At 55.8% G+C, this 14656-nt stretch overlaps 4 protein-coding genes across 6 annotated transcripts; 2 read left to right on the plus strand and 2 right to left on the minus strand.

Annotated features, from left to right (window-relative positions):
• Positions 1–1351: 1351 nt before the first annotated feature.
• IUM83_00327 (pro-apoptotic serine protease nma111-like protein) lies at positions 1352–5005 on the minus strand (the record flags this gene model as incomplete). 3 transcript variants are annotated; one of them, XM_067924089.1, is made up of 9 exons in its annotated part: positions 1352–3235; positions 3309–3338; positions 3455–3502; positions 3573–3727; positions 3815–4019; positions 4126–4188; positions 4269–4376; positions 4455–4708; positions 4828–5005. In XM_067924089.1, 9 exons carry the CDS (start codon positions 5003–5005, stop codon positions 1352–1354), a joined length of 2925 nt encoding a protein of 974 aa, XP_067789047.1. The 3 variants fall into 3 exon arrangements, with proteins under 3 accessions (XP_067789047.1, XP_067789045.1, XP_067789046.1); XM_067924090.1 differs by having other exon boundaries at positions 4090–4188; XM_067924091.1 differs by having other exon boundaries at positions 3309–3727; positions 4090–4188.
• A 184-nt stretch (positions 5006–5189) lies between these two features.
• IUM83_00328 (TPR repeat-containing protein) lies at positions 5190–10527 on the plus strand (the record flags this gene model as incomplete). Its single annotated transcript, XM_067924092.1, has 11 exons — positions 5190–5354; positions 5416–5484; positions 5555–5637; positions 5718–5796; positions 5867–5998; positions 6083–6392; positions 6473–6591; positions 6664–6872; positions 6951–7825; positions 7892–8702; positions 9636–10527. The coding sequence occupies 11 exons, from the start codon at positions 5190–5192 to the stop codon at positions 10525–10527; spliced, it is 3744 nt and encodes a 1247-aa protein (XP_067788502.1).
• Positions 10528–10622: 95 nt separating this feature from the next.
• IUM83_00329 (Ribonuclease P protein subunit p40) lies at positions 10623–11888 on the minus strand (the record flags this gene model as incomplete). The annotated part of the gene is made up of 1 exon (XM_067924093.1): positions 10623–11888. The coding sequence occupies one exon, from the start codon at positions 11886–11888 to the stop codon at positions 10623–10625; it is 1266 nt and encodes a 421-aa protein (XP_067789067.1).
• Positions 11889–12855: 967 nt separating this feature from the next.
• Positions 12856–14440, plus strand: IUM83_00330 (Pleckstrin homology-like domain; the record flags this gene model as incomplete). The annotated part of the gene is made up of 2 exons (XM_067924094.1): positions 12856–14351; positions 14416–14440. 2 exons carry the CDS (start codon positions 12856–12858, stop codon positions 14438–14440), a joined length of 1521 nt encoding a protein of 506 aa, XP_067789391.1.
• Between the last annotated feature and the right edge of the window lie 216 nt (positions 14441–14656).

Genomic DNA, 14656 nt, shown 5'->3' on the forward strand with positions numbered 1-14656 from the left:
GTCGTTGGCAAGGCGGGCTCCGTTGATGTCGTAGGTTCCTACAGCTTTCACGACGTCGTAGGCCGTGTTGTCCAGCGCGCAAAACGTGCCCTCACCCTCGATGTAGAAGGAGTAATACCCGATGCTGCCGTGGTAAAAGTAGCTCTCGAAGGGGTAGCTGTCGTCTGCGCAGTTGGTCGGTGTGGTTCTGAAGGGCGTCACCTTGTTGAATCCGAGGAAATAGCTTCCGTGGACGTTGTACTGGGGCATGACGTAGTGGCACAGCACTCCGTTGTCGACGCGGTAGTAATGAGTTGGGGATATATTCCACCAGGCACCAGCCATGTAGAGTTCATTTACGGGACACTGCTGGAGGAGATTGGTCGTTTGTAGTACCCCGTCATTTGGTGTGACGAGGTGAAGCGAAATCTTGTGTGGGGTGACGAATTTGGTGTATCCTCGAATCTGGAGCATGAACGGGAGGAGCCCCACTGTCATCCATACCAGTGTCAAGACTCGCTTCGTCGACAGAGGAGGAGCCTCCGCATTCCACGCGCAAGGTTTCAGCCACGCCATGTCAATTGTATATCTGAAGTTGAGGACTCAAGTACTGAGAGTGAACCCCGGTGTAAAAATACAGCCATGTCGTTCAGACCGACGGTCAACCGACGATTGAGTATTGTGAATGCGATAAGTTTGGGGATGGATATGAGTTTGCCGTTAGTTGAACTATATGTTTTATTTACCCCACGGTTGTGGTTGGGATAGCTCGGTGACCACGTCCAACTGAGGTGGTAACGGAAATAGTGCTCACAAAGAAGCTTGTACAGGCACAATGACGGCAGATACCACAGCTGCTGGGTACTTGTTCACGCCAAGCCGCCGCGGTGCAGCTGTAAAAGGGAACTCTCGACAAAGCAGCTTATTTTCTTGGTCTGGATGGCTGTCGGGCTGGTGCCGCTCGTTTTACAGTTTCGAGGTTTTGCAGTATTCGTGACCTCATGCAAGATTTTGCATCATCTCAAACCAATTCCCGCTGTTAAACAAACCTCGACTTAGTTCAACAATGTCCGATACAATTCCTCCACACGGCTGGAGCTGGCTGGAACCTACAATCTACGCATTACTACCGTGTTGCTGTGCCACTACGTCATGCCCCAGTACAACGTCCACGAAAACTCTCCCTCGGCGGGTCCAACAAGGTGACAGTTGAGGTGATCCTATCTGGTGTGGGGAAATGATGGGATCAAGAGAAACGTATTTTGATCAGACTGGCCTTTATCTTTTGTTTACGTGTGTGTTTGTGTTGACATGGTTTGTTGCGCATTCACATTTCGTTCTGTGAGCATACAGTGACCCAAACGCAGCTGTTTTAGTGCTGGTGTCGATGCCATTCGCCTCCCTCGTTTACCAGCTCGCTGGTGGGCCAGTACTTCGGCTCAAGCTTGAGAGTGCTGAGACGATCCTTGCCACTCAAATCCGTGTACTTGATGCGCACCGAATCATTTTCCGACTTCGCAGTGACGACGCGCAGGAAATCATCGATACTTGAGATCTTGATACCATCGATCTCCTTAATGCGGCTCGTGGGTGGCGGTCCGTAGCGAGCAGCGGGCGAGCCCGAGTACCGACAGGACACATAGATACCGTCCTCCAGCGAGATGCTGCGCTGCGCTGATACAGAGAGTGGCGGTGCCTGCAGAAGCAAGCCCTGCCAGAACACGATGCGATTGATCTCCGTGCGCTCCATGAAAAGTGTTTTAACATCCAGTTGCATCTCGCGTCCATCTCGAACAATTGTAAGCTGGACTTCTGGTTTCTGCGTGCAACGCTCTACTTCGCGAAAGCTTGTCACGATCTTGCCGTCAACAGCCACCAAAATGTCACCGTTCTTCAGCACGTCCTGTGCTTCCGTGCCACCCCACCGACGCGCAACACTCAAGATAGTTCTGCGGTCTGGGGCATCCTTTTCCAAAATCTCAGCTAGAGCCTGGCCGAGTCCCAGTTCCCGAGCCTTTGCCAAGCTCAAGTGTTCGAAGTCTACACCCAGATCGTAGATTTTGGGTGTCACCCCCCGCATAAGCGGCGCCGCGCTTTCCATTATCAGTTCCATCGGGATGCCACGATTAAACTGACTTTCCACCTTCGAGCTGCGGCGTTGTTGCTGGAACGAGAACGAAGCCCAGAAAGCACTCACCTCACCCTTATCACTGCACACAACGCCACCTTCGGTCCCAACGACATCCTGCAAAGCCACCATTTCCAGATTATGCTCTTGGTACCGTGGAGGATTCGGCATAGGCAATCCAATCCACTTGACGCCGGATACAATGGTCTCCCGAGACACAAGGTCCGAGTGACCACTGCGCCCCACACTGCTCATGAGACCCACAAGCCACACCGGATCAGATGGCACCAATGGCTTAGATGCGACTTGGCAGCTTTCTATCGGAGTTGAGCCAATGAGTTTCGGATCGTACTGTACAATGGCGAAGTTATGCACTGGATGAACAAACACCACGTAAGCTGGAACCATGATAGTGCTGGCGAAGGTGACCATGGCATCGCCCATTGAGTCAGTGACGGTGTTACGATCCACCACCACAAGTCCCTTTTCCGCATCGATTACAAGCCCCGTCCCACGGTAGTTCGATGTTGACAGGCTGTTCACGCTAAACGGGCGGTCAAAGTCAACTGTTACCAGCGACCGCGCAAGCTTGTTTTCCACCGGATTTTTACCAGGCAGGGTCGTTGTCGAGCCAATCGGCTCCTTTTGACCGGAAGACTGAACATTTCCACCAGCGCTTTCACTTGGTGGTACAAAGTGCTCACAGTGCCATGTGCCGAGCTTGTCATCGCGCACATACTCGCAGAATGGAAACCACCTGCGGTCCACATGCACAACCTCAACCTTCTCCGATTTGTCCGTCAACTTCGAGAATTTGACCACAATACGATCCCGGTCTTTACACTGCCTCAGGTAGTTCTTGAGAGTCTTGAGGTCGGGTGTCTTGATCCCATTCACCGAGTGGATGATAGCGCCACGGCCAATGCGTGAGCGTTGAAGGAAGTAACCCGGGTCCGCTACATACGGCGCTCCAGGGCTCATGGCATGATTCCGGGCTTGTTGATACGACAGTGGATTGATCACAGCCCCGCCAATCTCAATAAAACGTGACGGGGTAACCGAGTGCAGATCTTGGACCTGTACTTTGTGCGTCACCAGCTCGCCGGATCGCTCAATCTGAAGCTCGATCTAGGTCATATGTCAACACCAGGCGAGTTAACACTGTTAACTGTCACAGTCGTCCAGAAACGCAAAAGCGTACCTCTTCGCCCACGTTGTCATCGAGAATGGCCTCCAAAGGCACAAACCGCGTGATCAGTTCACCATTGACGCGAACTAACACGTCTCCTGGCTGTAACTTACTGCTCGATGGGCCGCCCGGGATTGTTTCAGCTACCGTCAGCATACCTGTCTCCAACGGGGAGGAGGAGCGAACAAGTCTTTCCGTTGCGGGGTCTACGCCAAGTCGGCGCACCTCGTCGAATGGTTTGTAGTTGAAGATCGTTTGGATGGTGCCCCGAGGCACGTCCTTACCCTCTCTGATTAAATCGAACGCTCTCTTTACACGATCTAGGGGCAAGTAGAAGGAGGCAGATGTGCCGATCTTTCCGCCGGCATTTAGAGCGATGGCATCGCCATCGTGGTTGAGCACCGGTGAGCCCGAGGAACCTCCAGTAGTTCCTGTCAACACAAAGAATTCAATAGAGCAGGAGCGTTAGAACAGCTTTCGGTGAGGCATCGCCGCATCACGACACCAGGCTTCCGTACCTGACGAGGCTTGGTAGTAAAACGTGTTGAAGTCGTTATAGTTGTTATAGCCGTAATTGGGGGAGTCACGATCCAGGCGGGCCAGCGTGCCGCTAGCGATTGCTAGCTTTTCAGCAGCGTCATTGCCTACCACGCGAATATCCGTCCCAACAGTAGCTTTGTCCGGCTCCAGACGGAGCGACGGCACTGACATGTGTTTAACATCCTAGTCACCGTAAGAGAAATGAATTAGCATGCCGAACACATACTCGCACGAGCCAACATCAAACTCGTACCGCTGGGTTAAACTGGAAAAAGCCGAAGTCATGCACCGGGTCCCGGTAAATGGGGATTACTCGCACTTCCTCGTTATTCTGGAAAACAGCTTCAGCATCCTAAACAACCCAACCTAAACGTCAATAAACCCACCAACTCCTTCACGGAAACCAACATCAGAGTTTGCAGTGGGTCGTACAATGGGTCCCGGTCCCACGACGTGGCGGTTCGTGAGGATAATCCCCTTCTCGGCGTCAACCACGAAGCCCGTGGCCGATCCGTTGCCGGGCGACTCCGTGTCAAAAAACTATAAAACCCACCCACAATTCACCCAGTCAGTAAAAAAAAAAGTAACCACTGAAAAAAACAATAATTGCCTCATCACCTTGGGCGAGTTGAGCTTGAGCGACACGATGGCCGGCACCACGCGCTCCAGCGTGGCCTTCCAGTCCAGCTTGTTCTGGTTGGCCTCGGCCGCCACGAGCTCGGCCGCCAGGCGGTCGCTGAGCTTGCGCTCCTTCTGGATCTCCAGCTCGCGCTGCTGCTTCTCCTGGTCGCTCTGGCGCTCCGTGCTCACGAACAGGTAGCCGACGCCCGCCGCGACCAGCGCGGCCGCCGCCATCTGCGCGTTCTGCGTCGCTATAAAACCCACCCACCCAACAACAAAAGACCCACAAACGTCAACTCCACTTCAATCACAACCCTACCATCACTCTGAGCCCCTCGAATATAAGACCCGATCGATTCTGCATACGTACTTGGAGCCGACGAGGACGACGTGGAAAAAGGTCGCGCCACGCCTCCGAGCCCCGAGGACGACAGCACCTGTAGCGCGCGCGGGCGGCGACTCAGCAGCTGGGCGTTGGCAGCGGGCCGCCAGCTCGTCGGCGAGCGCCGCAGCGGCGCCGCCGCGGCACGCGCTCCGGCCTTCCACATTGGGGAGGGTTTGCTTTTATGAACGGACCAATCAGCGATCTTCGCCGAAGCACTGATACAAGTAGGTAATTTTTCCATATTTAACTAATATAAGTGATTAAAATAACATATAACAGTAGGAGTGAAAAATATCAGTATGTCTACTCTATAGTGGTTCGCAGTGTAATTCGCGATCCGATCCACCATGTCGGCGAGCATGCTGCGGCAGATGCTGGTGGACGCGGCGGCCTTCCTCAAGGCCGATCGCTACCAGGAGGCGCAGGACGCGGGCCGCCGCGTGACGCAGTTCGACCCCAACAGTTTCCAGGCCTTCATGTGCGTGGGGCTGGCCAGCTTCCACCTGCAGCAGGCGAGTCCATAGCAAGCTCTCTCTCTCTCTCTCTCTTGGTCTAATGTGGGTTTATCTGCAGTGGGAGGACTGCGAGGAGGCGTACCGACGCGCGGCCGACTTAAAGCCAGACATGCCGGCGCCCTGGAAGGTGACGAGGCTGCTGCAGAGGCTGGGTTGAGGTTGTTGAGCTTGGAGACTGAGGTTTGCGGTGCTTGCAGTATCTGGTGGACCTGTTCGAGGCGAGGAACGACGCCAAGAGCAAGCTGGGGCCGCTGGAGAAGCTCGTGGAGATCAATTTGAGGTGCTGCAGGCGCGGGGGATTGAAGTTGCTGGGTCTGCAGCTGATGTGGCGTGCTTACGGCGTTGCTGTTGGTGTTGCAGTGGCAAGAAGCTGAAGCGCTGCCAGAAGTGGGTGGCGGAGGTGGCGACCACCGCGATGCAGCTGAAGATGCTGCCGAAGGTGCAGTGTCTGGCTTGCCGCTAGGAAGCTTTTGGTTGTCTTCCTTCTGATATCGGTGATGACGGCGTAGGCTTTTGACGCGTGGTACACGCTGGTCGGGGAGCAGTCGGGAGATGTGGGGCAGCTTTCACTTGAAAGGACCCCGAATGAGGAGCTCCCGGCGCCGCTGAATATCTGGCTGGACTTGGTTGACCTGCTCCAGGTACTGTGTCGCATATGCTGGGAAAGGTTAGCTGTGGATTGAAATGTGGGTGCTGACGAGACCATTGTGCTGTTGATCATAAAGCGTCCCGGATTTAGTCTATCTGAATGCTCGGGGATCTGCTCAATGGCCGATTTCTCCAGCCAGTTCTTTGCTGTTGCATCTCGCACAGACTGGACAGTCCAGACTGAAGAGCTTGATGCACTTCGCCCACGGATGGACGGCGCGATCGCGTACTTCATGCGCTTTCACCTTGATGCATTGAAGACGTCGAAGAAAAAATCTACCCTCCTCAAGACAGTGGATCAGCTCGCGACGTCAATCATTCAGTGGTTCCCTGGATCGAAGATCCCGGCGGAGTTTTTACTACTCCGTGCTGAGGACCAGGACAGCCGTAAGTACTGTGTGTGCCCATTGCCTGCTGGCAGCAGATGTACTGATGATGCTGCTGCTGTGCTTGTGGCCAAATAATAGCTATTGACGTGGACAAGGCTACTGACATTGCGGTGAGGTTGTCTGCTACTCATCCTAAGAGCCCAATGGCTCTTATTTATCAAGCACTCGCGTGCCTACGTACGGGGGACAGCAGCCAGGCAAGTCTATCCTCAAATGGTTGTTATCGTACTACGTTCTGACTGTTATACGCATGAATGCTGGCATTTCAGGCTCGAGAGAATCTAGTTGAAGCTCTTGCAGGGTACTCTTCGTCGTCATTTCAAGAGTGCGCTCTTTGTGTTCGCGTGCAAGTTGAACTAGGTTCGATCGCACTTGCTACGCGCGATGTAGAAGGCTGCTTGAATCGCTTAGCTCTTGCGAAAAAGGTGGTGGCTGACAAGGCGAACTCACTTGGATCTGAAGGCCCTCTCCCCTCTGTGTAAGTAGATAGGCAAATTGGTGAAGGGTTATAATGCTGTGGTTCTCAAACCTAACCATGTTTGAATCCCATATTCAGGTATTCGGAGGTTAAGGTATTATTCATGACAGCAACAGCGCGTGAGTACTCTGGCGATGTGGATAAAGCATTGGAGAACTACCGTGGGGTCATGGAGAGCGGAAATGCCAATCTCGCGCTGAAAGCGGCGATTGCAGCCGCGGAATTGTTATCAGCACAGTCGAAACCGAAGGAGGCTCTAGAAGTCATCGACTCGGTTACTGCATCTAACGATGAGGACGAAGCTGTAAATGCTGCACTGTTGTGTACGCGCGGATGGCTTCAATTTCAGCTTGGTGATCTTCACCAGGCTCAATCGCTCTTGGAGGCAAATGCAAACAAAGTTCCGGCCACTGATGCTGTTGGTAAGGGGCGAACACTCAAGCGATTGGCGATTGTGTACTGGCACCTTGGTGACCCTCACCAATCAGCCAAAACAGGGTGCTTTGGCCATCTACTTCAAGCCGCCAAACTGACTCCATCGGATGCTGAAATCTTCTCCTGGCTTGGTAAATGGTACGAAGAAGTTGCGCATGATATTTTGCGCGCTGAAAAATGTTTCTTGAAGGCACTTTCGATTTCTCCAGCAGATGAACTAGCGGGAATGAGTCTATGCAACCTTTACGACGTTCAGGGAAAGTATGACGCCAATGTGAAGCTGTGGGAACGGGTGACTGAGGATCAAGAAATTGCTCCAACTTGGGCACTACTACGACTTGCTCAGCACCTAGTGGAACAAAACGACGAGACTGCTGTGGGAAAAATGCACCTAGTGCTTCGTAATGATCCTATGAATGCCCACTACTGGGTCATCCTAGCGCATATTTACCAGAACTTCGACAAGCAAGTATCTGCGCAGAGATCGTACTTGAAGGCTATCGAATTGGGTGAAGAAAGTTGGTGCGTTCGTTGTGAATTAGCGCGGATTGAGGGGTCTTTGCTGCTTTTTGATGATGCATTAGAGCGCATCAAGCCAGTAGTCACTGGCGAACTCTCGGATGGGAATCCGGATGTGACCGTGGCCTCAATGATTTATGCGGACCTGCTTTTCCAGCACGCCAAATACCTGTGCGCCGAAGGGCTGTACGGCAATGCCGCTGCCAACCTGAAGGGGGCTTCCGATTTGATGAAGGGACTACCGTCTTCCTCGGCTCTTTCTGGGTCTGTTGAAGCGTGCAAATTGATCGGTGACATCCACTGTTTTGCGTTCTACCTGTCGCCCGAGAATTTTTCGACAGAGGGATCCGGTTGGGTTGACTTCATTAGCGCAGGAAGGAAGGCATATGAAGCTGCAGTGCTCCTTTCCAGGAAGACCAAAACGGAGGTTATTGAAGGACCCGATTCGGTCGCTGCAGAGAGATACTATGACATTGGTCTCAGTTACTGGTATGAAGCACAGGCCCAGGGCAATGTGCAAGGTATCCACACTTCAGCTTTCTCAATCGAGAGAAACCAATCCAACAGTGAGGCCGAAGCAACGGTTGCAAACTTGAAGACAAAAGCATCAACGAATTTCAAGTTGGCCCTTCAAGAAGATCCTTCGTGCTCGCTGGCGTGGAACGGTCTGGCTCTTGTGTCCGATAATTTACTGGTGAAGCAGTTTGCATGGGCACGTGCAATTCAGACTGGTAGCAGCAGTGATGCCACGTGGGCGAACCTGGGTATGTTCTACCTCAGTCAAAGTGATGCTGTGCCGTCCACAGCATCTTTGGCGCAGAAGTCATTCCTCCAGCTGCAGAGCATGAATCCTAGTAACCCATCCATGTGGAATGGGTATGCAATGCTAGCTCGCCGCCAAGGTACTTCGATAATTCAGCAGAGAAAAGCTATCGAAGCTTTTGACTGTGCTCTGCAGGTCGGGTTGGACTTGGATGCTTTGCTGGGGTTGAGCATGGCATTGCTTGATTACGGAGCAAGCGTCGGTGAGTCGATAACTCAAGCTCCAGAGCATGGCAACGAGCAGATGATGTTCTATCTGAAAAAGTACTTGGAACGGGATCCATTCAACAGCCGCGCATGGCACGCACTTGGTGTTGCACAGCATCGACTTGGTCTGTATTCCAAGGCATTGGCGTCCTACACCCGTGCAGCCTCGTCCCCACAAGCATCTGAAGGGCTTGAATGGAATACGCTGATAACTAAGCTCGGTGGGTTGTCCACGAATTCCCACGATACGAACGTTGAGGAGTCGGCACTCTTGGAACAAATTGCCGCTCAGATTAAGGCGACGTCTGGTGCATCATCGGCGTTGCAGGTCATCGTGCAAGCCCAGATATTGTACCGGCAGTCGAAGGGGGGTGCAGCACTAAGTTTGCTGCAGGCATTGCTCTTGCAAGAGGACTCCCAATCCAGAGAAAGCGAAGTCGTTGCTCTTGTGGGGTTATCGATTGCGAGCTTGTTGATGGGCAAGTTTTCTTCTCAGGCAACTAATGTCGCTACTCTGTGTAAGGAACGTCTTTTGTCGTTGATCGATCAAGCGGAGTCGACGCTGACAACGCGCGACTATCTGAATCTGCGCTTGGTTGAGCTTCACGAACGCTTTGTGGGTGCTGAAGATGCTTACTTGTCGCGGCTGCAAGCATTATCGCAAGCTAATGACTGTGCAAACTCTAGCCCGCTATGGATGCGGCTGGCACTTGCGACGATTGACTCACAAAGCCTTCAAGTGTCGGATTGTCTCGCTGAGTACTTGCGCTCGGGTGCCAGGAACGTGCCATCCTCTGGTAACGAGACGGTGGATCGCAACTACTTGGACGCACTGGTGGGCTTATTCAAGGCGGGCCCATCTGGAGCTAAGGGGTTGTGCTTGGATGCGCAGAAGCTGGTTCGTGCCCAGCCGTGGAACCCGCAAGCCTACATTTTGGCTGGCACAAGCATTCTCAAGCGCATTGGGCTCGAAACCAAGCAGGCATCTCACGATGAAGTTCTTCGTCAGTTGCTGCGCCTACTGCAGACCGGTTTGACGCTGGCTGTTGATGCAAATGGGAAAGAATACGATGCAGCTCAGTTGGAGCTGTTGATATGCTACTGCTTCGTTAAGCTTGGCGAGCGGGATCAGGCGATTGTTCTCTCGAACACAACACTAGAGCGAGTGACAGCGGCAGAAGAGTGCGGTGTTCTGGGACGTTCAGTTGACACGGAGTTGCTTGAGGCACGACTGCTTTCAATTTCAAGCTCGACAAAGTCTATCGAAAAGTACCTGGGCATTGTTGCTGCTGCTTCGACTGCTGCAAGTGAGAGTTCGTCAAGCAGGTTGGTCCCGATCCTCATTGAGCTCGGCGGGCTATACGAAGAAGAACAGTTCCTAGACGCTGCTATTAGCGTGTGGAAGCTTGTGGCCTCATTAACGGCGACCAAGTCCCCCACCACGACTGAAGGCGACGACGATGTGAGCAGCACTACTACAGCCTTGAGCAGCAACAGCAACGTGGCCGCTTGCTTCTTGGCGAACCTGCGGCTTGCGATTATCCACGGCAAAAAGAACAACGTGAAGCCGGCTCGCAAGCACATCAAGATTGCTGTTGCGCTCGCCGAGGCTGGGGGCGACTCCAACTCGTCCACTGTCGCAGCTTTTGTGGAGAACGTTCTCGCTAACTAGCTAGAGTATTGTCTGATAGGCATGATAAAATTCATGTGATGTTGCAACGTTCTATAGTATTGTTCCTCTGCTTCTTGGCTGATAACTTTCGCTTCTTACACCGTGGCGTCATGCGGTCCGAGCGCCTGCAGCATGAAGTACTCGTCGTTCGGTAAAATAAGCAGGGTGTAGTTGTTGCTGCCATTACCCAGGTATCCATGTTCTCGCCGTTGCGTCTCACTCTTCGTCTTGTTGCTGTTGGCCGGCTGCACCCACGACACGAAGACGTCCGGGAAGCCCCAAACCGTGACCGCACCCCAGGGCACCTCGCCGTTTTTCACAGCCCGCTGCACCTTCTCCACAATCGTCGCACAAAACGGTGCCGCCAGCAGTCCGCGCCACCGTACTGTGGTCACTTCACTGTCCGGTTCGCACTCGAACGAGTCGGGGATGCCCGAGTAGGTTGACACGTACTCCTCCAGCTTCCGCCTCTGCAGCAGATCGGTCAATCGGCACGCCACCAACCCCAGCCAGTCGTAAGCCTCCTGCAGCGACGTCCTTAGCTTCTCTCCACCTTCCTCATCACGCTTCTCCTTCCCGCCAAGCTGCGCGTAAAACGCGTCAAATTTGGGCAGGAACACCTCACCGAACGTCGTCATCTGCGCGTTCAGGTCCACGCGTTGGCGCGGCACCGTGTCATCATCCTCGAACAAGATCGTCCGCGCGGCGCCGCGTTGATTGTACGCGCACATGAACATCTCCAGGTCTTCCAGTTTCGAGCTCAAAGCCTTCCTCACTCGATCTCTAAAAGCGTTTTCCCCTTCCTCCGCGAACGTCGGCGACGTCAAGTCCAGCGTGATGACGTACTTCTGGCCGCGCGTCGACCTGCACGTGCGGGGCACCGCCTTGCCGTACTTCTCGCCAACGACGCCCAGTTGCTGGTACGTGGGTGCGTCTACCAGCAGCAGCAGCTGGCCCGAGGGCAGCAGCATCGCCGACTGCGCCGCGTCCACCGCCGCGTTCTTGGCCACCATGAACACGGCGCCGCCGTCTGCCAGGTACTCACTGATGAACGCCGGCGACAGGAACATGTCCACGGACGCCTTCACCTCGTAGTAGAAGCCCGTCTCCCATTGCAGCGACTGCGCTGCGGTTTTGCCGCCCTTGGCGGGCAGAAACACCTCCAGCTGCTGATTCAGGGCGTGGCCGGACACGACGCTCTCGTGGCGGGAGGCCGCGTGCGAGAAGCGTGAGTGCCACACCAGCAGACGCGAGGACGGGTACGAGCTGTCCGGGCCGCTCAGCAGCAGCGCGTTGGCGCCCTGCAGCCGCGCGCGCCGTTGCGCCGCGCCGCGTCGAGGAGCCTTGCCACCACTCACCATTACGGCGTCGATTGGATTGCAACTGTACACCAAGTGTACACCATGTCGCCTTTTGCAGGGTGTACCTGTAAAACGGTACCGTACGTGCGTCAGCGCTCACTCCAGCGGGATGTAGCAAGAGCCGCGGGTTGGGGAGTCCAGTGAACCCCAGCAGACTGCAGCATGCTGTGTGGCGCTGGTGGTCTTCCGCCCGGTCGGCTGCAGCGAGGCGCAGTAGAGTCCAGGGCCGCGGCGTCTGAGGAGGCACAGAGGGGGGATGGAGACCATCGGAGCCCGTGAGCGCTCGCGAGAGACTAGGCCATGTGGTCGGCGAGCGCTGGGCTGCGGGCCATCGTGGCCAGTGTGCGGGCGACTCTGGTGCAGGACTCGCAGCCGAGTCGGAGGAACTCACGGTGCGTTGGCGAGCGTCCAGCAGCGCCGTAACGGCTCTTGGCTGGCGGCTCGGACCTGTGGAAATCGATCCCTTCCGTCTGTCGACGAACACGGCAGCTGGCTCGACACCAAATTTTAACAGTCGATACGCCCGCGAAAACGGACATGGCTACACGCCGTTGCACATTGAAGACACCTGCCAACAAACTTGCACCAGTGCCGGAATCCGCTCGCCTCACTCACGCGCCCACCCACCCACGTGCACGGCGCGGCAACGGCAACGGCTCGCTGCCTGCTAGTTTTAACGCGTCCGTCCACTCACTCGTGCCACGGTAGTCAGCCTCCGCCGCTCCAGTCGCCAAGGGAAAGCCCGGCTGCCGGTCCGGCCACAACTCTTCTCGCACGCGCAGCCGCTTGCTGTTACAGCGCGCGCGCGCGTGTCCGACGGTTATCGCTCTCCTCTCCTTCTTCCTCCCTCGGTCGGCGCGAGGTCGGGGCACTTGCTTTCGCGTCGAGGCAACCGGACTCCCACTCTACCGCGGACCCCGCGGGCTCGGATTTTCTTACCGACCAGCTCGGCTCACTTGGCGACGCGATGCAGCCGTGGGCAGGCGGCCGCCGCGAGCGCGAGCGCTCGTCCAGCGTGGTGCTGCTCGGCAAGCTCTCGGCCATCGTGCGGCGCGGCAGCCTGTTCCAGGCCGACCCGGAGGATGCGCGCGGCAGCAGCAGCAGCAGCGGCAGCTACGAGGACAAGGACGGCGACGCGACGGCGACAACGGCCACAGCGCGCCACGCACGACGCAGTAGCATCGCCGGAACGCCCACGCAGTCGGGCATGACGCTGTGGGACCCGCGCGCGAGCGGCAGCGGCGCCGGCGTGCGCGCCCAGCGGTTCCAGTTCTACCCGACACGGACGCTGGTGGCGGCGGCGCTGGCTCCCCCGCTGACCCCGGAGGAGCTTGCACGGAGGGGCGAGCTCGAGGCGCAGCTCGGGGACTTTGCAGCCATGCATGCAGGCTTCGCGCCGGCGGTGCTGCTGTCGGACGAACAGGAGGAGAAGGAGGAGGCGGTGGAGGCACAGGACGCTGAGCAGCAAGAAGAGGGAGAAGAGATGGACAACAACCAGCAGGAGACCCTCGAGGAAGAGGAACGACGAGCAGCCATCGACGCGGACGAGGAAGAAGAGATAGAGGAGGCGGAGAGGACTGGAGTCTTTGCGGATGACGAGGAGCTGCTGGACTTTGATCCCGTGAACATGCCCGCGAGCGTGCGCACGCTGATGAACCGGATCAAGAGCGAGAGTCTGCTGAGCGAGTCGGAGGCGCCCTTCGCGCATGCGGTGTCGAACCAGGAAGAGGAAGATGACGGCGACTCGGACGAAGACGACGACGAAGATGTTGACCTGATCGACGACGTCGAGGAGCTCGATCTGGACAACAACAATGCTGAGCACGACGAAGAAAGATCCAGTGCCGAGGAAGAAGAGACGATCGCCCAGGTGGAGCAAGAACTGGTGCAGGAGCTGAGTCCGGCGGAACACCGACTACTTCAGCGACGACGCACCCGCCTGCTGAGCTGCGCAGCCGAGCGAGCCGCGCTGACGGCGCAGGACCAACTGACTTCGAGTGTGCGGCGGTTAGTGATCCAGCTGAAGGATGACTCAGATCAGCTGCGCCAACCGCTAACCCAGTCGCACGGAATCCGGTGCAAGCCCAAGGAGTCCCTGAGGGACACCCCGACGCGGAGGAGAGCGGGGTCTTGCCCGAACTCGTACGACCTGGGGCTGGATGGCTTCCTCTCATCTCATGACGTCTCGCCGATGCCCACGCCACCAGCGATTAGCCCCGCGCTCGTCCCGCAAGATGTCCACCCTGGCAAGAAGCAAAAGAAGAGCGCATTTTCGAGACTTGGCCCGCGCGTGCTGGAGACACTCCACTTACGGAAGAAACGAAAGACGTACTTGTTCACAGACGAAGAGCTGGAGTCCATTGAAGGTGCGCGGTGGAAAATCGTGGAGTTGGCGTTCCGGTTCGGTGGCAAGCACCGGTCATATCTGGTGCAGGCTATCAACATGTTCTTTCCTTTGCTGAAGTATGGCCGACGTGGCGGCGCTCACGCCACCAGACTTCACTGCAACTGCTGCGGAACATTGCAGTGGCAGCACAAACGTGGTGGATTGAGTGGAGCAGTCGACTTAGCTGAGGTGTTGCAAGTGCTGGACGGCAGACAAACGGCTGTGTTTCGCAAGTATGCATCCAGCCGCATTCTGGAGTCTTGCTCATTTTCGGTGGTCTTTCGAGGACGGACGCTAGACCTGGAGACGCAGAGCTCGAGCCATCGCGATTGGCTTGTCAGCGCATTACGCACCCTCGTAGCTTACGCGAGGCGCCAACGAC

Source organism: Phytophthora cinnamomi (assembly GCF_018691715.1).
Source record: "Phytophthora cinnamomi strain GKB4 chromosome Unknown Contig53, whole genome shotgun sequence".
NCBI classification, from domain to species: Eukaryota; Oomycota; class Peronosporomycetes; order Peronosporales; family Peronosporaceae; genus Phytophthora; species Phytophthora cinnamomi.